This window comes from Barbatula barbatula (assembly GCF_947034865.1).
Source record: "Barbatula barbatula genome assembly, chromosome: 19".
NCBI classification, from domain to species: Eukaryota; Metazoa; Chordata; class Actinopteri; order Cypriniformes; family Nemacheilidae; genus Barbatula; species Barbatula barbatula.
This window is the reverse complement of record NC_136782.1, coordinates 5,456,110-5,481,222: the sequence shown is the minus strand read 5'-3', so window position 1 is coordinate 5,481,222 and position 25,113 is coordinate 5,456,110. Positions and strand designations below refer to the sequence as shown.

The 25,113-nt window shown below is 38.5% G+C and overlaps 4 protein-coding genes across 4 annotated transcripts; all 4 read left to right on the top strand.

Moving 5' to 3' along the window:
* Positions 1-2,772: 2,772 nt before the first annotated feature.
* On the top strand, positions 2,773-5,389 carry LOC306908779 (transmembrane 4 L6 family member 5; the record flags this gene model as incomplete). Its single annotated transcript, XM_079481966.1, has 6 exons — positions 2,773-2,798; positions 2,884-3,037; positions 3,919-3,987; positions 4,112-4,266; positions 4,602-4,794; positions 4,869-5,389. 6 exons carry the CDS (start codon positions 2,773-2,775, stop codon positions 4,881-4,883), a joined length of 612 nt encoding a protein of 203 aa, XP_079338092.1. The 3' UTR covers positions 4,884-5,389.
* Positions 5,390-10,003: 4,614 nt separating this feature from the next.
* Positions 10,004-12,263, top strand: LOC306908872 (G-protein coupled receptor 87-like; the record flags this gene model as incomplete). Its single annotated transcript, XM_079482113.1, has 2 exons — positions 10,004-10,356; positions 10,904-12,263. The coding sequence occupies 2 exons, from the start codon at positions 10,004-10,006 to the stop codon at positions 11,505-11,507; spliced, it is 957 nt and encodes a 318-aa protein (XP_079338239.1). The 3' UTR covers positions 11,508-12,263.
* Positions 12,264-16,042: 3,779 nt separating this feature from the next.
* Positions 16,043-20,248, top strand: LOC306908871 (P2Y purinoceptor 14-like). Its single transcript, XM_079482112.1, has 2 exons — positions 16,043-16,123; positions 18,302-20,248. Exons 1-2 carry the CDS (start codon positions 16,087-16,089, stop codon positions 19,300-19,302), a joined length of 1,038 nt encoding a protein of 345 aa, XP_079338238.1. The 5' UTR covers positions 16,043-16,086; the 3' UTR covers positions 19,303-20,248.
* A 3,892-nt stretch (positions 20,249-24,140) lies between these two features.
* LOC306908778 (P2Y purinoceptor 14-like) lies at positions 24,141-25,113 on the top strand (the record flags this gene model as incomplete). Its single annotated transcript, XM_079481965.1, is given in 2 exon segments — positions 24,141-24,922; positions 24,924-25,113. Coding segments are annotated over 2 exon segments (972 nt in total).

Sequence of the window (25,113 nt, the reverse complement as noted above, 5' to 3'; positions counted from 1 at the left end):
CCAGGGCAGATGTGTGTGCACTGTTGTAAAAGCAGGCCGTTTTATTGTGTGTAATTCTTTCTTTCTTCATTTATTCCACTTATCTGTGTGTTGCAGAACAAACTGCTATTTTATAATTCTGAGCTCCGTTGTCTTTCGCATTCGTTGTTTTTTCTGCTGAGCATCAGGCTAAGGAGACCCTGATAGCACACATCTGGCTAACATCTATTTGACGTCTGCATCTGCAAGACATCTCTAATACATAGTTTGCACATCTGCAATACACCTCGGAGATGACTGGTGTCAGACGTCATATAGACATCTAGAAGACTGTAAGATGTTTATGATTTAGAATGGATGTAAAACTGCTCTTTCTAAGATGTTTAGCAGATGTTTTTACACAGCAGATGTATTACAGATGTCTCCAAAACGTATACGAGCAAACTATGTATTGCAGATGTAAATGCAGACGTCAAATAGTAAGCCAGATGGATTGTGCAAGGCGCGAGTAGGCCTACGCGTTATTATTGGGGCAACTTGTTCGAGGCGGATTTAAATCCGATCGATCAAACCACTTCATGAGGTGGTCTGGAAGGCATCGCAGCCAAAACTGATCAAGTATAAATGCATGGTTGTTAAAACCACATACGTCAGTGCTTTACTCCTCCCAAATGGATGTATGTTGCTCGCAAGTTACCCGCGCCTGAGGCAAATAAACCGATACAACAGCCGGGGATGCAGGAGCAGCCGCGAAACGGTTGAAGACCCCTGTTATAAGTTGTGATATAACAGTTTAAAATGTATAATAACCAAACACAAAGCGGAGGAACACACGTGTCCGATGAAACCGCCAACACGAGGATGAAGAAATGAAATGTTATTTGTATAGCATCATATTTTACAGTACCAGATGAATTACGGCTTTTTTGGCCTTACTATTATGGTCTTGTTTTAGTATTTCCATATGTGGTTTAAAGTGTTGCACCACTTCCCAGTTCGGTCTCGTGCCTCTCGTCACAGTATGAATCATAATATTCCTCATAGATTCCCTGTGACCAAAATCCCCTCCATGCTTTTTATCCTACTGAGTTTGACTGACTTGAACCATCCAAAAACGACATTATGTATGGCGTGCTGCAATGAGGCGCATCTATGCATGTAAAAAAACACACTTTCCCCCAAAAAACCTTTCACACTCAGAGCAGGCATTGACATTCAACCCCATAACATTAAATATTTCACATTTCTTTTTTAACATAGTAACATAATTGTTGCACAGAACATATTTTGAGACTCATTTAAAAATGATAGCAAAAAATAAAAGTCATGATATGTCAGTGCTTCAGCCCACAGTGAAATAGTTTCCGTATGCTGCAGCTTGGCAAGAATGCAAAAAACCCCTGCAACAGATTGACTCATAAAGTGTCGCATGAGGTTGCTGACTGATGGTGGTCTGATCAGTTGACCGGGTTCTTAAAATGCAACAGGATCTTTCCTGTAGCTCAGTTGTATGAGCATTGTGTTAACAACGCAATGTTGTGGGTTTGATCCCAGGGAATTGCACATTTAAATTTATAGGATAATGCAATTCAATGTTGCCAATTACTCATACTGTATATGTGTTTCTATGCATGAGTGCCACAGTACTTTCTTTATCTTACAACAAAGTGCACGGATTGTTAAGAACATAGACATATATGTTACAACATACCTGTACTATATATGTTGTGCAATTGAAATTGTTTGGCAGTTTTTACAAAAAGTAATAGAGGCAGATAAGGAAGAGACGCCAAGTTGCAGATGTTAAGTTTATGTTCGGTTATGTTAAGTCAAGTTATCTCTAGTGAATATAAATAAAGCTATAAATTCAACTCTGATATGATGACCTTTCTGATGACTAAAAAAGCTAAAGCATTTCAAAAACTCCATTTACCATTTGACCTTGTCATCCATCCTATACAAGCATAAAAGTTGGTATGATAAAAGGTTTTGATTTCCTAACGAACATCTGTAAAGTTACCCAGGAAGTGTTCATATTGCACAGCATCCACATATTTTCCATGATGCAATTTTCAATGATAAAACAAAGTCAAGGAGTCAAGATCAAATTTCCAAATGAACTAATGGTCTATATAGGTTATTGAGATTCACACGTTCTCTATTGGTTAATGGGTCACTTTTGTCATCCTTGTAGTGTGGTGTCACCTATGTTATTCCACATATTGCAATGTCATTCCATTTTTAAGAATGTTACTTTCAACATCCTTTTTTGTTTGTATGCGTCACAGAAACGTAGGTAGACAGTGGTTATTTAAGCAGTGGCTTAAGTTCCTTGTCTTGGGATATGTTGGATGCTTTGTGACTTTCAAAGACTCTTCTAGGCATTGAAGTGAACTAAACACCAGTGTTTTTACCAACTGCAGATATATTTTCACCACTTTACTCTACGGTCTTTGCACAGGTACAGTAGGTTTTTGTATTACATCAGTGTGCATTTAACAAGATGGGTCCTATTAATGGAATAAGGTTATTTAGCATTATTTGTTTTGAGATGTCACTTGGAATGTAATGCAATGATATATTAATACATACAGTATTACACAAAATAAATTCATGGGTGTTTATGTGTGGCGTGAGTGTCCAAATACTCTTGCACTGTATTTTATTTGAAGAATTATTGAAGGGAAAGGTTTTTAATGAACACATCAAACATCAATTGTGTTTAAAGGGAACATTTGAAACGCACATCTTTGTTCTGAGTTGCATCATTTACTGTATATTATGTCATATCATATGTATGATTGTCTACCCACCAACGGGTAAAAACAGAATCTAATTCCTTATGTTTCTTGTTTGCGTGCAGGGTTTGTGAACTGCTGTGATGTGTATTTCGCGGTGCTCCAGGGTTTTGGGGACGGCTCTGATTCCTATGGCAGTCGTGTGCATGGTGGCAAATGTGCTGTTGTTATTTCCAGACATGAATTATCGATACTTGATAGAACATCATGTAACCAAAGAAGCCGTTTGGTGTTGTGGTATATGGGCATCCGGATTTCTGGTGAGTTCAGATGCACAAGTGGTTTTCTTTTAAATTCATGTACATAATACTGATAAATATGTAATTTACGCAATGGCTATTAAAAAGTATAAAAAACAACTAGAGTGAAATTATTATTATAATTTATAATAATAATAGTTATAATCAACATTTATTATTATTATTTAATAATTACATTATAACAATATTAACCATAAGTAAATTATTAACTTAAACTGTGATAATGATTAAGAAATACATACTTTATATAAATTGACATGCTGTTAAAACACATTTAAATTGTAAAAAGTGTATTACAAGGGTACACTGTTTTCTTCGTTATAACAACATCTTTATTAATAATAATCTTTATTTTCTGTCGCACCTTTAAAAGTACATATTGACGTATTTGCAAGAACAGATAGAAAAAGACATCAAATAAAATAAACAAAAAATATTTATTTGCATCATTTTTTACCTAAACAATAATTTATCTCATCACTGCTCAATTAAGTAAAATTCCAAGATTAGGTTCCTTGGGTACTAATTAAAAACAGGTTTTCATGTATCTACATTCATTATTTTAATATAGTTTATACATTTAAAAATGTATATTTACTTTTAAATATAGTAGTACTTTAAATGATTTATGTATTTAATTATATTAACTGTCCTATATATTGTGTGTGACCTTGCACCTCTGAGCTTGCTACAATAACTAATGCAGCTTTCCGACTATTGGACTGACAGGTTAAGCTGTGACCTAATATGGATTGCAAAAAAAGGTTACATTTTAATTTGTCAGTGTTATAAACACCACACCAAGTCATCTGCAAGGTTTAGTTTCACATGACACAGCAGTCATGTGGATTGTCCACTAACGCATGTGTGTCCTGTGTCAGGTGCTTGTGGCTGTTCGCGGATTTGCATCACACGCTGATCAGAAGGGATGCTGCTACTTCAGAGCTCAGGTGTGAGAATTGTGTTTATTTGCGGACACAATAACCTTTTCTTATGATATCACATGTCTATATGAAATGATCAGTATCCTGTGAAAACATTCAGTGCAGATCTCATGTACTGTCATTTGTTTAGATGTTGTGTAAGTTTGGGTACACGTGTTTGGCTCTGCTGGCAGCGGGGTTCTGTTTTATGGTTAGTGGCACTGGTCTGGTGCTGGGACCTCTCTGTCTGCACAACGGAACTGAGGGCCTGAAGTGGGAACGTCCATTAAAACGAGTTAAACATGGGTAAGACCTCAAATTCCCATATACTTCCACTATTTATAAAGAAATCTATTCTTCATTAAGTAGCGTTTCTATCAAACACCTTTGAACGCATCAGTATTGTGGCTGTATAAAAGTTTTTTTTTGTGGAAATCATTTGAACAGATGCAGTGAGCTGCGTGCACATTAAATATAATTCAAACTAGCTTTCCTGTAGCTCAGTTGTTAAGAGCATCATGTTAACAAAGCATGGTTATGGGCTGGATCCCAGGGGATTGCAGATACCTATGTATAAATGTATAGCATAATGCAATGTAAGTCGCTTTGGATAAATGTTTCTTCTGTTTCTGTTGTCACAGAGAGAAGCTTTACCTGTATGAGCCAGACAGGTGGGCATCAGCCTGTGAGGAACCTCGAGGCGTCGTGCTCTGGAACGTTGTTCTGTTTTCCATCCTAATGGCAGCCAGTGGACTTCAACTCATCTTCTGTGCCGTTCATCTCCTCACTACAATATTGGGGGTGATTTGTGGACCGTGCTTCAGCAAGAACAAGGTGTTTATAAATACGAAAAACGAATGTTTTTGCATTTCTGAAGCAATGTAAAACAATTTATTCTCATTTGCTAGGTTTTTCCAGCGTAGAGAGAGGAGAGATTCAGAAGATTGGTATTTTCCGCTGCATGAGAGCTTTGACTCACATTCATCTATTTTAAACAGACCCAAAATAGAAATGAGAAGAGGATTCTCTGAAAAAAGACTCAACGTTAATACCATTTTTTATTTCCACAAATAAGCTGTTATTTTGTGTTAATGTTTATATTTAAAATGATACACTGTATAGGAACGTGGGTGGTAATTTCAATAATTCCATGTTTAAGAGAATAAACTGCCATTGATGTGAATGTAAATAGCTTTACGTTCTCTTTATTGTTTTAATTTCTACTTGGTTATAAACTATGATTGCGCAAGGCACACCAATGTTTACAAATTTAATGCATATAACGTTATTATGTTATCATGTTTTTATTGTATTTTATTGTGCTAGTTAGCTGTATTTTTCTATTTATTATGGCTTATATCAAAACAAACCAACTGCAGATTGATTGATATTAATTGGAATGCACAATAAAAACATGATTTCATTTGGGAACCAAACTCTTCATTTTGCAGTTCATATACTTTTAATACCATTATACATTCTGAAAAATCACTTTATTCCAGTGTCTTGTCTTCACATTATTATGTGTCACGGTGCCAATGAGCCACAAGGGGGTGAACAATTTTAGATTTTTAAGCTGTTCTTAGTGAATGCTTGTGGGCTTTACTGGCTTGTAGCCTATATCTCAGAATGTTATAGACAACATTAAAACTTACTAGAAGCTGGAGTTAATCATAAAACATAGATCAATTTAAACAATCACTTGAATTAGATGTGCTAAATGTAATAGGTGGCAGCTGATTTTTATAAAATCTAAAATAAATGAAAAGTCTTCTTCTTAAATTTAGATTATGTCCAAAGTTTAATTAAAAGAATAATTTCAAGATGATTTTTGCTGTAAATTATAGTTGTAGAGACAGACTAGTATAAACAGAATGAATCCATTAGGGGTTTGTGCAGGGGTTTTCAAACTCCAGAATGTTCTTAAGGGTCACCAGAAAGTTTCTGAGAAACAAAAGACAGAAAATAACCTACGGAAGATTATTACAGTTTAATTTCTACCAAGCATATTTTGTCTTTATAATATCACATAATATTTTATTTTTATATATATATATTTTTTAAAGGGGTCCCTCACAAAAGGTTCACAATACTTCGGGGTGCTTTGCATGAGTTTGTAAACCCCTGCTCTAGTGACTCTGGTCTTCCGGGAACGTGCAGAGGCTTAAAATATCATCTAGTTCATAGAGCCCCTGCTATGTATTCTCAGGATGCAACATGTATTCTCAGTTCATATCCTGAATTCTCAGAATAATTCATACATTTTGTCAGTCGTATTTGTTTTTTTCTGCTTCCTCTCTTTCCCTTGTATTGTTTCACGCTGTTGGCGTCTACCCGTCACAACACTGGACTTGTATGTCCCGCTCTTTTAAAACACACTCTGCACACCCACATATTTATAAAAAAGTTATATTTTATGTTCCTCCAGTCTGCCAACGCAATAACTCAAAGTGAATTGTTTTTGGACAGAAACATGAAAATGCAGTATGCATTATCTCTGCTGAAAACACTTCGGAACTTTGGTAAATTGGCCACACTGAAGTATCTTACTGTGTTTCGTAAGCTGGGCTGTGGTCAAATAATGTTTTTATAAATATTGAATGTTCTCACTCTACAAGGTTTAGTGTCTGCTTTTAAAAAAGGTAAAACAGACAACAACTGCATCGGTCTTATAAGTGACTAATAAGGAAAGAGAAAGTGGATATTATTGACAGACATGCAGTCTAAAAACGACTTGTATTACTTTAGTTGAGACTTTTTATAAAGTATTTGGTTAGAGCAAAAAGAAGAACAAGGCAATAAACAGCATGATACATAACCAAATTGGTGAAAACTCATCTGATAAGAGCATGTGCACTGACCACAGAGTCTCATTTAGAAATCTTAGTTTCATACTTATTGGGTGAACTGTTTATAAAAACATGTGCAATACTAGATTATAGAATTCATTTCTACTCTGTTTAAAGCAAGTTAAAGTAACTTTTTTAACAGTAAAGTTACTGTCGGCATGCACCTTACAGACGGTTTCATCAGACTTTGTTTATGTTGTTGCTGTTGAAACCGTCTGTAAAATAGTTTGTTCCATTTCTTAAATCTGATTTGTCATTTGCTTTCACGTACAATATTGTTTGGCTTTATTACTTCTAATATATTTGTTTACGGAAGGTTCTTTTAGAAAATAAGGCACTCAAGGCTAGTGCTTTGTCAATAAATCACAACTTCATGGTTTGTTCACGAGAAAACACAACCTTCTGTACCTTATGGTCTGCTTATTTACAACAACATTCTCCGAAACAACAGTCATTTTGAAAGAAACTCCTCTGCACTCTTCTTAGAAGAGCAGTATCACTTCTTAGAATAAGGCCAGTCTTGTCACATCAGTGTTTCATGAGTTACTGGGAAATTGCATTTTGTGTAAACAAACCTTACTGGCTCTATTTGCTTTTTATGTTAGCCTTTTTATTGTATGCCTTTCTTACAATACTTTCTTAACTCCTTTAATTGGTGTGTCATAACTTCAATTAAAGGCAGAATAGGTGATACTGTCCAGAAACCTTTTGTCATGCTGGTTGGAAATCCTAATAGCTTTCAAGTTTAGTGGTCAAATAATATTATTATAATTATATATCATCTGTGAAAGGTGTAGGACCAAAATACGTTCCCGCAATCAAAATGTTCTGGCCGAACGCTGTGACTGGTCATCTATACATTTTCAGCCAACGTATTTTGCATACCACTGCGCACCTTCTTCACGCAGACATCATCAGCGCCACAGCGGCTCACAGCCGCTGTGCCAATGTAGGGAGAATGGTGGACAATCAGCAACAACAAACCTTGTTTCCTGTGGAACTGACAACAAGTAAATCTACAAAACAAAGTCAGTTTTTTAAAAAGCAGTGACAAAAAAAACCTGGATCATGAAAGAGGAAAAACTTGAAATAACATTGGGTCAGCTTTTACACGATGGAGACAGCTCCGGCAGGCAAAGGGTCTGAAAGACGAAACCATGGTTGCAGGTATGTACAGGTATGTACATGCTTCAAGAATAATTTAATGGATTTCGTTTGTAATCTGTTACGTGGATTTATGAAATACATTCATGTGTTTGGAGGTGGCATGGTTTCGGACGGTGAATCGTTTAGAGGGTGGGATTATAATTTCAGTGCTGACTGGCTAAAATTAGCACCTTTCCAAATCAACTATCCCACCTTTAATCTTAATCTCTCTGTTTATAAGGGAAATAAAAAAAAATACCAGGAAAGTTAATCTAAATCTAAAAAGTTTTTCAAAATAAATTTTTCTGGCAACGTCAGTGATCTGGATGGGCGAGAGGTGGTCTCCACCTGTGGCCAGAGCAAAAGATATAGATTTTTCATGCCCACTTCTGGCACGAGATCCTCCTCTCTACTCACCGCCGTCGCCAACATCACTGGAAGTAGGCTTAGGTCCCGTAGAGGTTGTAAATATGGAAATTCGGGAAACTATCTAAAATGAACATGTCTTCGTGGGTGTCCCTGGGATTAAGACTGATACTGGAAGGAGGCGACTGAAGGAGGGAGCCAGCTATAGTAGAGCACCTGATGGAGGCTCCTGCTGGGGTGAACGCTGCTGTGGTGCTTGATCCGTAGAAAGTCGTAGACGGCAGAACGCGAGATGGAAGCACTGGCCTCTCAGGAGGCGATCACTGCTGCGACGGTGGCTTCGATGCCTTAGATGGAAAGACTGGCCTCTGAGGAGGTGATCGCTGCTGCGACGCTTGCTTCGACGCCTTCGATGGAAGCACTGACCTCTGAGGAGGCGATCGCTGCAACGCTGGCTTCGACGCTGGCTTCGACGATGGCTTCGACGCCTTAGATGGAACCACATAGCTTTCCATGCTGGGATGGACGTGCTGACCTCTGCTGAGGTTTTAGCTTGCAGTGATTCTGGTTTCTACGTTTGTGAAAGTGCTGGCCTCTGCAGAGATCGCCAGCGGAGCTGGTGGCCCCGTGTTGAAGCCCGGGAATCAATTGATGATTCCGATCCTGAGCTGGATTGATGAGACACGCTCGGCGGGGCTGAAAGATTGTGTTAGAAAGACAAGTCTTCGATGACGGGGGTCTCGGACATAGCGTCGAATTATCATTGATGCTTAATCCTAAGAGATCGAGTAGGTTGGATGGTTTCCCTATTTATAAGCAAGCTTGCTATGGTTGATTGTGTATGTGCGGTGATTGCTGATTGTAGACCAGCCGGCTGATTATATGCTCCGGCTCCTCCCGAACTTTGTTAATTAAACATCATTTGTGTTTATGCGATCGTCATTATGTTTACCATGTAGAGTACAGTTTATTAAACAACCATATATTCACCTGTGATGGGTTTTCTGTGTTCAATGCTCATATTTGGGTGAATAATTCTTTAACACTGGGTCATCTTCCTTATTCTCATTTAGCAAAGAAATGCGTCATCAAAAACTTCACAATACTAGGTTCCTGTTTTTACACACTGTTATCAAGATTAATTGTTTGTAAGTGGAGAACAGATGTCTTAAGGTAAGTTATCAAAAACGTTGTTTATGTTACTGTAAATGGTACTGTTTTCAAAGAGATAATGTATAACACAATTACACGAACAGATTTTTGCTGTCTTTTGGTATTGTAAGATTTCACACATCATTTCAAGAGTTTTCATTTATCAAGTATTTATTTATTTTGATGTTTGACATTTTGGTTTAGCATCAGGTCTTGGCACAGCAGGCAAAACGCCTTTGGCTAAAGCAGCTCAATACAGACATTAAATGTAATCTATTGAGTTCAACGTATTGAATTAAATTTGGTAGGGGGATCTTTCATTATGTGTGAACTGAGCTTGGAACTGTGAGCAGTAGTTTGATGAAGAATTGTGAAAACTAAAGGAACTATTTATTTTTTGTCAGGGATATTTCATAAAAGTATTTAGAAAAAGGTTTATATTTGATAAAATGCAACTTGCAGTAAATGTACTTCCTCTTAAAACAGGTTAAACACTTGATTTTACATCTTGATCATCAGTCTGCTCAACCATGGAGGGAAACACAACAAATTCAACTGAAAGATCATGTGGCTTGTCTGAAATGCCAGCTCGTCCATTCTTCATAAGTGTTTACACACTGATCTTTTTTGCAAGCCTGATGCTCAACAGCATTACAATATATGTGTACTTTTTCAAAGTTACAACAAAGTCCAGCATCACCCTCTATCTCAAGAATCTAGCTGTCGCGGACATGTTCGTCTGCTTGTGTTTGATATTACGCATTATTAAATATGCTGTCAGCTCAGAGGAAGTTCAGCGTATCTACTGTAACTATGGTGCTCCAGCTGCCTACCTCAACATGTACTCCAGTATTCTCTTCATGGGCTACATCGCTGTAAACAGGTATGCGAGTGTGCTTCTGCTGTGGAGTTCTTCAAATGAAAACGTGTTGTTTTCCATAGAACTGAACATTTTTCTGAGAACTGAATGGAATTTTGATAAAGAAAGTTAAGGGAACTTATTTATGTTCGTTTAAACCATGTCGTCAAGAATATTTTTATGATGTCACTTGCTTAATATGGTTTCAGAAAGCCCTTATGTTTAAATAAGGAAATGCCACTCGATAACAGGGTTATGCAAACACGAGAGGCAAAATCTAATTCTGACTTAAAAATAAAGAAAACCTCAAATATTTTTGAAGAATGAAAAGTGAAAGAATGAGTTCAAAATTGTTTCTTATTTACCCATTAAATAGTAAAGAATAGAGCATGCATAATTTATATTTCACATTTAATTCAAACAAAAAAGCACATTTTCATAGAAATGTACATTATATTAGCAGGGAATCATGGAAATACAAGTGGGACAAAAGCCACACCATATCTATATATAATGACACTATAAATATTTGAAGGGCTTCTGTATGATTCAAACTGCTTTTCCATTTCAGGTACTTGAAAATTGTGCGACCGCTGGAGGCTCGCATTACACAAACACTCCGAGCGACCCGCAACATCTGCATAACAACCTGGGCTATCCTGTTGGCGGTTAATTGTGTCTATATGGTTGTTTTTGAGATTACCCAAAGTGGGGATTCAAGAATACCTGGTCATGGAGGTTTTGACTGTGATATTTATCATAACAAATTGCTCAAAAAGATTTACATGTTCATTCAAATCGCATCCTTTGTAACATTTTTGTTTGTGCTGCTATTACTGATCCTTCTGTACTGGTGGAACGTACAGAGACTTCTTCAAGCTCAGCGTGCTGCTCCGGTCCAGTCTGACAGCACCAATCTGAGCAAGTCCAAGCGTAACATGCAAGTACTAGTGGGTGTTTTCTGTGTGTGTTTCGTCCCATATCACATGGTGAGACTGCCATATGTGTTCATCAAACCTCTGTTGAGTGATTGTACAGCAGTCCAGACCTTCTACATCCTAAAGGAAGTGACTGTGCTACTTGCAGTACTAAATGCCTCATTAGATCCACTCATTTACTTTGTCTTCTGTAAGGCTTTCAGGAGTCATCTGAACATTCGCTGGAAATGTAGTTAACTGGACAAAAAGGTGGAGTGTGTTTCTGGGCAGTGGAGTCATCAATGGAATTAAAGAGAACCCCAAAGACTCCTCCTATCCTAGGTTAGACATCATACATATGTAGATGTTTATGACAAAAAAATTTCGCCAATGAAACCTATTCTAAGAGTTAAAAAGTTACTATTGCGGTTCTTAGAAAAAAAGTTTTAACCCTTCCAGACTAATTTGTTTCAATGACATACAGGCACAACACCACACTCTTTCATCTGATATTATGCTATGTTTTACCATTTCACACCACTGTATTTTATTTTCCTGTGATAATATGTCATTTTTGTGTCATAACATTTAGAGAATTATTGATTTGTTTTTCGTATACTTAGCTTTTTTGAGTTAACTATATCTATCATGTATTATTTTTGTTAATCACTCATTTGGTTAGCAAAAAGCTAGATGGTTCTAGAGCCACGTGTTGTGAAGGATTATTTCAATATGAAGCTACTTCAGTTTCAATTAATTTAAGTGTGTTAATTTATGTAATTTTCATTTCTTGCAGTTTACAGTTATGGTATATCTTATTTGAACTATTATGACAAGAGCCACCCAAAAAGGTTTGCACAGGGCCCCCAGACATCTTAGATCGGCACTGAAGCCAGGACACTTAATGTACTGTTCAATTTTGAGATGTTGGTCTATTTTGCTTTCATGATCTCTTTTTCTGTAATGGAAAGAACATTTCCAAAATACACATTAAGGTGTTTGTTTTAGCTTACTATAACCTGGTCTGTTTGTTTCTGTATATTTCTTCTAAATTAACCAACAAATGCATTTACTGTATTTCTGCATATTTAAACAACATTTCAAGGGAAAATACTCTTGATGCAAGTCAAATTAACTAATAACTGGCATCATGCTTTAGTTATTTATTTTTTTCCTATTCATCTGTAATTCCTGTCAAAAGTTAGCACATTTTAATTACTCAACGGCTTATACGCATATCAATGAGGCGATTCTGATGACGTTATTCATTTTACTGAATTCAGATGTTGTTTCTCCAATATGTTAGCATAAAATGATATAGCTTACTGCTTTAGCTAAACTTTAGCACAATCATCAGCTTTAAAGTGATGGATGTTAGCAAAACAATATTTGCGTTTTGTCTTTTGGATGATTAGCTGTGAACTCGAGGCACATGTGATAGTCTGATCATCACCACTCACCTTCACACCTTGGTTGTCTTGACAAATGGTACTGAAAAAGGAGTCCTGCGGCCAGCTGTGTACTAAGGCATCCGTGCCGAGGGGACCCTCGGTCAGGGAGTACAAAAGACTGCACGGGGAGGGAGTCGCCACTCTCCGTGGAGCGTCCCCTAACGAGAGAGCGCATCGGCTGTCTGGTTCAGGTCGACCGGGATGAACTTGCAGGAATCTGGTCACCTTTTGATTCCATAGGGGGAGGCGTCGGGTGAGTTGCGACAGTTGGCGTGAGCGTATGCCGCCATGGTGATTGATTTACGCCACGGCAGTGGTGCTGTTCAACTGGACTTGCATGTGTTTGTCCTGCACGACGGGCTTGAGGCTCCTCAGTCCCAGAAGCTGATGTGCAACGCCTCTCGGAACCCCACGCTTGGAGAAAGGTCAGGTCTGACCAGGGTCTGAGGGTGCGAAGACACTGTGGCGTTACCGTAATCTGCCTGGTGCCGGTGCACCACACCGTCCAGGGAACACGACTCTGAAGCCAGTGCTGAAGCGGCCGCATATGCATCTACCCGGAGGCTCTGAAAGTTTTTCTGCGGAGCAGAGAGATTCCGACTGATCAACCTCAGACAGTTCAACACTGCATGGGGGAGAGCTTGCTCTTTTCCCAGTTGGCCCCGAAGGCCCAGACGGTCTGGGAGCTGAAGCACAAGGTCACTGTGCGTACACAACACATCTCGCAAGTGTGCTAAGATAAGCCAGTTGTCGAGATAGTTGAGATAGTAGTAACCCTACTGGGTTAGTTGAGACGTGCTCGCAGCCGTGAGAAATTTGATATTTTAGTTCTGCAGCTCGCTGCTGAAATGCCCGCTCAGAAGGGAGAAGTCCGCTGCTTCGCGTCGTACATCCAGCAGATTGAAGTGAGTCTCAGAGATGATGTCACTTGACAACATATGCCACGCAGGTTCCGAAGAACAAAGGTGGAATTAATGACAGCCACCATCTTCCTTTTATACCCGTATGTACAGGGTGGAGACTGGCGTGCGTGTGCCATTCGCCAAGCCCCTCAAGATCAAACCCCAGTCAGTCTCTCAACACAACGTCGAGAGACCGACTGAAGAGGAAATACTGTTACCTCACAAGCAGGTGAGTTTAATCACTGACAAAGCACATGTTTTCTTTGTGTGTCATGATCCTATCCTTCTTATCAGGAGTTTTCTAGTTCTGTGGACATGGTCGTGACAGTACTATGTCTTTTGTGCTTGTTGTGTTCTGTGTGGAAACACGTGGCATTCCCCTCACCTGGCCAGTGTCATTATCCCTTGTGTTCTCTGTCTCTGGCTGGTTCGTTATAGTTTGTCTGTAATGTTTGTGTCCAAAGTCTGTACGGAGTATTCCCCAACTTGTTTACCTTGTTCTAGTCGTGCCGTCTTTCATTGGACCCTTTATTTTTGCCTTTTGGACCATTTTTGTCCCTCGTGGGAAGTGTTCTGTTTTGTGTTTAGAATTTTTATGCTGTTTTGCCCCCTCGTGGATTTATTATTTATTAAACATCTTTTTCCCTACCTTTGCTGTCTGCGTATGGGTTCTGTCAGTGAATCAAGACAGAAGGAACCGGGCAACAAAGCAGACAGCAATGACCAAGTCGATGTCTGAGCAACGTAGCCCCCAGGCCCACGTCCTATTCTTCCTCAGTCAGAAGGGGGCTGGTGTGAGAGGGTTCCTGGCCGCAGAATGAACCAAAGGTCATTTCATTTTTGGGGAGAAGCAGTCCCAGCACAACCAAGGCGAGGACTATATGTAGTGACGTAAATCTGCGGCAGTTCGCGAGTCTGACTAGGGCACGACTCATTTGCGTGATTCAGGGTCGACTCCCCTTTTTCCAAGCCAATAACGTTGTTATTCATTCACCTTCGGCTTGCACTGTATGAAATGTACTTTACATGATCTTGTAAAATGTACTCTTTAAGAAAACGTACCCCTGGTTGCTAATGTAGCAGTGGCAGTAATGTGTGGCGACTACGCCACCCCGAGATCTAACCCGGGGAAATGAAAGTAACCACCTAGGCATCTATAGAATTCAGGTTCAAGCATTGGACAAACAGAGAAATGCTTCCATACAAAAATAAAATTTTATTAATCAAATTCAGAACAAATAGTAAACACTCTGAAAGCTGACGTCAGCATATTCTTAAAACACTACGATCTGGGTAAGAGTCAATACCACATCACAATATATCGAAATTCACAGCAATCCAAATAATTCATCAAAATCAATAAAACACACTAATAAATAATACACAATGATGTGTATTTCAGTGTACTAACATAGACTCTCTCTCTCTCACTCACACACACACACACACACACACACACACACACACACACACACACACACACACACTCACTCACAAGACCGGGCTTGAGGCTAACTTCACCAACAACAGTAGTACTGATAAATTAAATAAACAAACAACAAAGAATGAAATGTTACAATACACAAGCAAAGAAAATGAAATAACCACGAGCCAATCGTAACCAAGTGGGGAGGAGGGGCTGCAATTAACCACAGTCCATCCTGCCACACTAACAGTCCAACTCAACTACATTATAAATTCAGTTTGGGATCTGTGAATAAGTAACTAATTAAAAAAAGCGTAAAAATAGAGTCAAATACACTTTCACAAAGGCCAGGGTGGATAACGTATTACTTAAATAAAAAACAGGATCATTTAAAAACTATAAATTGCCTTTCTTTAATGTTTTAAATAAAAAGTATTGCTTTAATAAAGAGGCAAACACCCTTTCACAGCACCAGTCGTTTAATATGATGTAGTTATAGTATTATTACATTTTCCCCAAATTTTCACTTTGGCGTGAGAGAGGAAACCAGCTAAACTGCACATGACTAACACAAACACAGCTTCCTACATTTAACCCCCGTGTGTGAACAACAACAGATGCACCACAGTGGGATACATCTCAGAGAGCTAATAATATGTCAGCGAAACAGCAAATCCATTTTTATCAATTTGTTTTATCTTAATGCATTGTTCTGACAGTGTCTTTTATTGAAGATTTGTGCATTATATATAATTAATAATGTTATTATTTAATATTATTATTAAATAATAATAATCAAATATTGTATACCTTAACAAAATTATTGAGAACTCTCCAGAGCAACTGCATGAAAGAGCAATAAAATGTTATTATAGTAAAGCTTTGAGAGAAGGATACTTGACATATTAGTGGAGGAACCTGTAGTGCTGAGCAAGTGTCTGCCCACGCGACATCTCTTACAGCCATTCTTTTGGTTCCTGTCACAAAGAGCATGCCTCCTTCCTCTGTAATATCACGTGAGGCTTATCTGCCCTTTCTAATACTTCAGCGCTCCTCTTATGATACAGTGCCTGCTGATTCATCTGATTCCTCAAAGTAAGAATTTTTATTATGTTTATAATCAATTAAATGTTTTGATGCTAAATTATGTGGAATATTCTTTATTGTAGACAGAACAACTTCACAGTGTAAATTATTAAGGTGATACAAATATTTGTTTGTGATACAAGACAGACAAATGAGCTCTCTGATGTGGTTTATTTAATTCAAGAAAAGCAGAAGGAAAGAATGTTTTCAGAGATAAACAAAGTAGAAAAAAAGTAGTAAACCAAGCAGTAAAAAGTCAAGTTCCATGTCATATATTCATGTCTTGAAATTTGAAAAATAGCGGACAAAAAGAAAATATTTTCCCATTTGAGTTTGCTGTTGATCTGAAGTTGACAAACTGCTGAACTTGCTCAGTTTTACCCAAGAGAATCTGGAAGCTTTTTTATCCTTTATTGTGATTTATGATAAACAAAGACAATAACAACATTCATCCTCCACAATCTGTAGTGAATTGAACCCTAAATTCCCACATATATTATATCAAACAAAAAAAAGACTACACAAATAATTGCTGTAAAAAAACACTCTGAAAACCAAAATCCATCAAAGTGTCAGGGATTGGACAAGGAGAGAATCCAAGAGCAGGCAGCATGAAACACTGATTTAGATCAAAACACAAAAAAACACACAAAACTAAAAACCAACAATGACAAAGGGAATAATATTATAGACTAGACTAGACTAGACCTCACAGAAAACATGCAGGAACAGGACGTGAAGTCTTTAACAGACAGGGAACAAAATGAACACACACAGGACAGAAGACACAAGGTAATAATAAAGGGAACCAAATCAAGAGGGGAACAGGTGCAGGGAATGAAATCATTAACAATACATAATGAGGAAACTAGAGAGCGCATGACATGTCAATACAAACAATGTCATGTCTCTCTTACACTAAACACATGGCGAGTCATGACACAAAGAATATAAATATTTAGCTTTTGTATTATTTCATTTTAATTTCATTTATTTATACACATAAACTTTACAGCTTTACAGAGACAGCATAAGCAAGAAATACATAAACAACATGTGATTAAAATAATAAAATATTTCAAACAACTGTAACTAAAATGTCTGGTAGAGAAATAGAGCTTTAATTTAAATTTAAACTCATGTACAGAGCGGAGGGATCGTAGAGACACTGAGAGACTATTTCATAGTCTCGGCCCAACAAACAAACGTACAATCACCTTTGGATTTTAAACGTGTTCGCGGCAGTGACAGAGTATAGTTGCTAGCAGATTGTAGGCACCTGCCTGAGTTGCTTAGTAAATGATCATATAAGTATGAGGGGAAAGCTATAAATATAGCTCAGTGGTAAGAGCATTGCGTTAACAACGCAAGGTTATGGGTTGGATCCCAGGGGATTGCAGATACCTGTGTCAAGTCAAGTCAGCTTTATTTATATAGCGCTTTTTACAATTTTCATTGTTACAAAGCAGCTGTAGGCTACAAGAAAACATTGACTATAAGTAAAACATAAAAGGTTATGGAAGTCAAAACACAGTTCAAATATCAGACACACAATAAATTACTATATGCAGAGTTAATTAAATAAGACTATCAAATTCTAGCAGCCCCCCCCGGCCAGGCAAACAGTGCAAAACAGTATGCAAACAGTGGCGAGGAACCCAAAACTCCATTGGAGGAGAAAAAAAACCTCAGAGGGAGACCAGGCCTAACCAGGGGATTCCAGTTCCCCTCTGGCAAAAACTGCTGCCTCTGCACAAGCTCGACAGTGCTTGCACAACAAGGCAAAATAAAAAACAAATTTAGATTTAAAATTAACAATCTAATAGCGACTGAAGTTTTGTAGAAGTTTTGTCATTGTGGTGGTGTAAGCGCTTAACTCAAGTTAAGCCTACCCAGAGTTGATAAAACTAACTGAAATCAGCTGTTCTGAAATCAAAAACTTGTGAACCACCAGGGGTTCGCAAACCCCAGTTTGGGAAACCTTGGATTATTGTAACAGAGAGGCGTCTTGAGGTTATACCATATACAGCTTTGGTACATTCTGCAAGATTAGCTGTACAAAGAATTTGTTTTACATTTTAAAGTAGCATTTTTTTAAAAAGTCAACAAAAATCCTTAAACAGTGTCTTGTTATGAATTGTCCCTTCAATGTTTAATGTAATTAACCAAGAGCTTTCGATGTTTCAGATATGGACTACAGCAATGAGACTCGGACAGCAAGAAACTGCACAAATTTCAACAGTGTGTTCACACGGCAGGTTCTGCCTGTATTCTACTGCATCATCTGTGTCTGTGCGTTTATACTCAATGGATTTGCCGCTTGGATCTTCTTCAGAGTTCCAAACTCCTCAGTCTTGGTGGTTTACCTTAAAAACATGGTGGTGGCTGACGTTTTGATGCTCTTCACATACCCCTGGCGTGTTGCGAGTGACCTGGGTTATGGTGGCTTGAAGTTAAAATTAATGGTGTGCCGCTACACTGCTGTGCTTTTCTACCTAAGCATGTACACTGGAATCGTATTTATGAGCCTGATCAGCTTGGAACGTTATTTCAAAATCGTCCGCAGCACATCAAGCGTATTGTCCCATCTACAGCGTGTCACTGTGGGAAAGGGTCTGGCGCTCTTAGCATGGATTGTTATGATCATATGCATGTTGCCAAACTCCATATTAACCAACCAGCCCATTCCTGAGAATTATTCCTGCATGGCCCTAAAAAGTTCACTGGGTCGACGGTGGCATGACATTTCTGTCCACTTTAATGTCGGAGTCTTCTGGGTGGCTTTCCTGTTGATCATGTTTTGCTACACCTCCATAGCATGTCATGTGTACCACTCCTACAGAAGGGTGCAACAGGACAGCAGCAAGGCTGGACGACGGTCAAATCGAAGCATCTTCAGCTTGCTGGCAGTGTTTGTTTTGTGCTTTGTACCATATCACATTTGCCGTGTGCCCTACACTCTCAGCCAAAGGCCCGGGGCTGGTTTTAGCATGCATAACAGTTTTATTCTCTTCCAGATGAAAGAGGCGACACTCTTCCTGTCTGCCCTTAATGTTTGTCTGGATCCCGTAATTTACTTCTTTATGTGCAGAACATTCAGAGAGTCACTCTTGCAAAAGATGACTTCTGTAAATGGTGAAAACAGAAGGCCTTCTATCGGGACCGGATTGAGCATCAGTAATCTGTAAAATTAAAGTTAAATGAAATGAGGTTTGACCTTTAAAGAGACGCAAAAATGTTTCCCCACATGGTTTTCACGATTGCGAAACGAATAGCAAGAAAAGGTGAACATGTGAAATGAAATGTCACACAGAATTGTGGTGTAAAAAACCACAAAGATAGCAAACTCCATGTTCTTTAGAATTATGAGTAAGCACACACTTAGTTTAAATGTTTTATAGATATTTTGAATATCATTGTATGTTTAAAAATGTTTGATATTGGCTATCATACACTTTTACCTCGATACACAGAAGATGCTTACAAAAATCATACATCGGAAAAGTCATATTTACAAAATATATATTTTTAGAATATTTAGAACAACAATCATTTGATATATATTAAACTTTATTTAAGGAGTTTAATTTAAAACCCATATACTTTGCAAATATCCTTGAAACCACTATGTAAAACCCATTTGTAAGTAAGGAACTTTAGTATAATCACATATTTCATTTATGTATTTTTAATAAGTCTAGTCAGAGTTTATACACGTAGTTTCATTTTATACAAAAAATACAAATGACGTTTGTCAAAAAAGGATAAAGTGTATTGGTATTCTCATTGTTTTTACAATGGCATTGTTTTAGTAGTAGTCTGTGATATTACACTATGATATGACAGTCAAGATTTGCACACAAAACAATTGATATGAATATAAAATTCCTGCGATGGGTTTAAACTCTGTCTCATTATGAATGCTTTGTTTGCTAACATACATGGCATGATATAATGATCCTCTCTTGAACTCAAGGTTAACTCCAACTTTTGTAGCATATGGGAGATGGGTGGTGAAAATCAAGTTTTTAATGTTGTTTTTATGTCTATGTGGTGTTTTAATATGCTTTAAGACAAACCATGTACAAATGTATACTTTTAATTCAATTTTCTACATAAAACACTCAGTTTACCAAAAACTGTTTAAAAAATGTGGTTTGAAACTGCCCCACTAATAATGTCATAAACATTCCCTCTTGATGTTGTGTCGAGACTGACAGAATGCGCCGCGTCACAATTTCCAGCAGAACGTTCACTGTCTCATTTCCTAAACAGCTTCACTTTGTTGTAGTGTTCCACCCCAAGGGCTGCTTATAACTCCCGCAAAGAGCTGGATTTGCTTCTTTCTTCATTCTGTAAGGATGGCAGCCCCCTCTTTGGAGACACCAGCATTCACCAAGACAAACCCTATGTTACAGACTTCCAAACTTTATGGTCTACATTTGACCTCCAGCCCCTGGCTATCTGATGTGTTTGGCGAAAACCAGTCTAAACTCAGGCTTGCAGAAAGAACATAGCAGAAAACTAAAGATACAGATGATCTCAGTTACTATTTCTCTGCAATTGTCCACAGTGTTAAAACCACCATACCAGCAATACATCTGACAGACTCTTTAAAACGTTTTACTTCCTTCTCTATCCACCTCATCTTCAGCCACTTCCTGTTTAACACTTCTCTTCTTTTTATTTGTATATAGTGAAGCTGAAATCTCTTAACTTCTCCAGCCAGCCCAGTACCTACCACCCCCCTTCACCCAATTCCCTCTCACCTCCTTTTTTGGTAACGGTATCATAGATTATGCAAAATACGTATAATAATCGTTATTAAATATACATATTTTACAGTCTCTGATTAGTAATGTGCAGTATAACAATATTGGTATTCATTCGTCCAGAGAATGCATCAATGATTAATACACTTTACGTTATCTCATGGCCATAAGTTACGTTACTTCACTAAACAGAAACTGGAGCAAAGGTAGCGTAAATCTAACATGGTTTAAGGGATTTTGCATTGTGAGCATTGATCACAGAAACCCATCACAAATGAATATATGGTTGTTTATTAAACAAATGGTACACATAACGATCGCAAATACAAACAATACACAATATGAAACGTAAATATAGAAAGAGGTAGTTAGAGAGAGATGTGAGAAATAGATTGTGAGAGTAGCATCTGAACACCAATAAAATCATCTTTAACAAAGAGGCACAAACTTAACGCAGCTATTCTATGAATAGGACGGAATACTTGCAAGCTCTGTGCTGTATTTGTATCCATAGCGTTTGGAGGCAGGGCAAGGTTGCAATTGGTTTCAGGATGCGGTCTCCACTGAAAAGTTCCGGCCTCATGGCCCTGTGGAAGGCCACAGTCCATTGTTCCTTCTCCCCCCCCCCCCGATGGGGGTGAAGGCGGTCTCCGAAGAACTGGTTTCGACGCTAAGAACTGGTTTCTGGTCGAGGCAGGTCCAAAGAAAAGAAACGAAACAAGAGCGAAAATGGAAGAGAGTGATCTCTTATTTAAGCCCTATAGCTGTGACTGACCCAATCAGACGATGGCATCTTCAGTGGGAAAGCAATTGTCTTTGTCTTCCAGCACTTACTTTGGAGCTGGGAGCTGATTGGGTGACCTCTCAGAACACTTATTTAGATGAAAGAACAGTCGTGTCAGATAAGTTCCTCTGGACAAACTACAGATGCAAACGAAGTCTTCTCATATCTAGTTTTGCTTGCTTTGAAGCTTAAGAGGCGTAAATACTCCCCGGAGAAGCGAAAGGGTTTGCCCTTTGATGATGGCAACAAGAAACCAGAACAAAAGAGAGTGGGGAGGGGTTTATGGCTTTTCTTTCAATGATCCTGTTTAACACTTCTCTTCTTTTTATTTGTATATAGTGAAGCTGAAATCTCTTAACTTCTCCAGCCAGCCCAGTACCTACCACCCCCCTTCACCCAATTCCCTCTCACCTCCTTTTTTGGTAACGGTATCATAGATTATAGTTCCAAGCCCATGTAACTATATGTTACAGCTGTGTTACATGATAATACAATAACAAAAATGGGGGAGCACAAGAGTCCAAACATAGCCGACAGGATATGGTCGCATGCACCGGGCGGGAATGCCCGGCTGCACCGACCTGGAATGCCTGGCTGGTCTGAGTATTTCGGAAACTGCTGATCTACTGGGATTTTCACGCACAACCATCTCTAGGGTTTACAGAGAATGGTCCGAAAAAAAAGAGAAAATATTCAGTGAGCGGTAGTTCTGTGGGCACAAATGCCTTGTTGATGCCAGAGGTCAGAGGAGAATGGCCAGACTGGTTTGAGCTGATAGAAAGGCAACAGTAACTGAAATAACCACTCGTTACAACCGAGGTATGCAGAAGAGCATCTCTGAACGCACAACACGTCGAACCTAGAGGCGGATGGGCTACAGCAAAATTGGACAATAGAAGATTGGAAAAACGTTGCCTGGGCTGATGAGTCTCGATTTCTGCTGCGACATTTGGATGGTAGGGTCAGAATTTGGCGTCAACAACATGAAAGCATGGATCCATCCTGCCTTATTTGAACAGTTCAGGCTAGTGGTGGTGGTGTAATGGTGTGGGGGATATTTTCTTGGCACACTTTGGGTCCATTAGTACCAATTGAGCATCATGTCAACGCCACAGCCTACCTGAGTATTAGGTGAACTCATGACAATGAGTTTACTGTACTCAAATGGCCTCCACAGTCACCAGATCTCAATCCAATAGAGAACCTTTGGGATGTGGTGAAACGGGAGATTCGCATCATGGATGTGCAGCCGACAAATCTGCAGCAACTGCGTGATGCTATCATGTCAATATGGACCAAAATCTCTGAGGAATGTTTCCAGTACCTTGTTGAATCTATGCCACAAAGGATAAATGTAGTTCTGAAGGCAAAAGGGGTCCAACCCGGTACTAGTAAGGTGTACTTAATAAAGTGGCCAGTGAGTGTATGCTGCACATGCTCTAAATCCTGTTTGGTAAAGTCGCGTTACTTATGGCCACAAGATAACGTTAAAGTGTATAATATAATTTAAGCATTTGCTGGATGAATAAATAAACGTATTGTTATCACTATACTGATAATCTGGAACTGTAAAATATGTATATTAAACGACAATTATTATATTTATTTTCCTTTGAGCTAAACTAATTCATTGACTGAAATTGATGCTTTAAATAACTAATTTCATGAATGTGATATTGATGGATCTGGTGGAGAATCGTGCAGTATTTGGTGAGCTAAGTTCATCACTATTTTAACAACATCTAAAGCTGCTACAACATATTAAATAATGCTGCACGTTCCTAGGCACTTCAGCAGGTCTTTAGGTGCTTAACTGCTTTGTATTGTATTATGCTTTTCTTAACTCTTCCTCAGACGTCTCCGTATTGTAGCGGTTTTAGCTGCATGTTAAAATAATGTAGCTTAGCTCACCAAATAATTTCTCCACCAGATCTGTCAAGATCAAATTAATGAACATCAGTTGAAGTCAAGGAATTAGTTTAGCTCAATGCAAAATACGTATAATAATCGTTATTAAATATGCATATTTTACAGTCTCATTTCTTTTTGACGGAGGAAAACTGTAACGCACATGCACAAGCACACACACACACACACACACACACTGCACAAGTGTCTGCCCACACAGCGTCTCTTGCTGTTAGTGCCTATCACACAAAGCATCCCTTCTTCCTCTATATTGTCATGTGAAGCTTATCTGCCCCATCTAATACTTCTGTGTTTCTCTCTTATGAAACTTCTTATTACTCTTCAAGTAAGTTATTCTTTTTAATTCAGTATGTAATCAATTTAATCACAAAAAGTTTTTTTTATTTACCGTAATTCTTAAAAGTACACAATATGGTAGGCAAAAACTTAACATACAAAATATAAGGTAATATAAACATTCTTTAATGGGTAATAATATGCTGTGTTGATTGTTTTGTATTACTGTAATAATCTGTGTTTGATTGATGAAAAACTTCCAGATATGGATTCTAGAAATGTGACAGTAGTGGACAGAAACTGCACAAATTTCAACAGTGTGTTCACACGGCAGGTTCTGCCTGTATTCTACTGCATCATCTGTGTCTGTGCGTTTATACTCAATGGATTTGCCGCTTGGATCTTCTTCAGAGTTCCAAACTCCTCAGTCTTGGTGGTTTACCTTAAAAACATGGTGGTGGCTGACGTTTTGATGCTCTTCACATACCCCTGGCGTGTTGCGAGTGACCTGGGTTATGGTGGCTTGAAGTTAAAATTAATGGTGTGCCGCTACACTGCTGTGCTTTTCTACCTAAGCATGTACACTGGAATCGCATTTATGAGCCTGATCAGCTTGGAACGTTATTTCAAAATCGTCTGCAGCACATCAAGCGTATTGTCCCATCTACAGCGTGTCACTGTGGGAAAGGGTCTGGCGCTCTTAGCATGGATTGTTATGATCATATGGATGTTGCCAAACTCCATATTAACAAACCAGTCCATTCCTGAGAATTATTCCTGCATGGCCCTAAAAAGTTCACTGGGTCGACGCTGGCATGACATTTCTGTCCACTTTAATGTCGGAGTCTTCTGGGTGGCTTTCCTGTTGATCATGTTTTGCTACACCTCCATAGCATGTCATGTGTACCACTCCTACAGAAGGGTGCAACAGGACAGCAGCAAGGCTGGACGACGGTCAAATCGAAGCATCTTCAGCTTGCTGGTCGTGTTTTTTATATGTTTTGTACCATATCACATCTGTCGTGTGCCCTTCACACTCAGTGAACAACTGTAACACAAACTACTTCAATCTCTTCCAGATAAAGGAGGTAACACTCTTCCTGTCCGCTTTAAATGTTTGTCTAGATCCTGTCATTTACTTCTTAATGTCCAGAACCTTCAGAAAGTCACTTATGCACAAGCTGGCTTCTGTAAATGTTAAAAACAGAAAGAGTGAGCAGAGCAGCAGTAATCTGTAA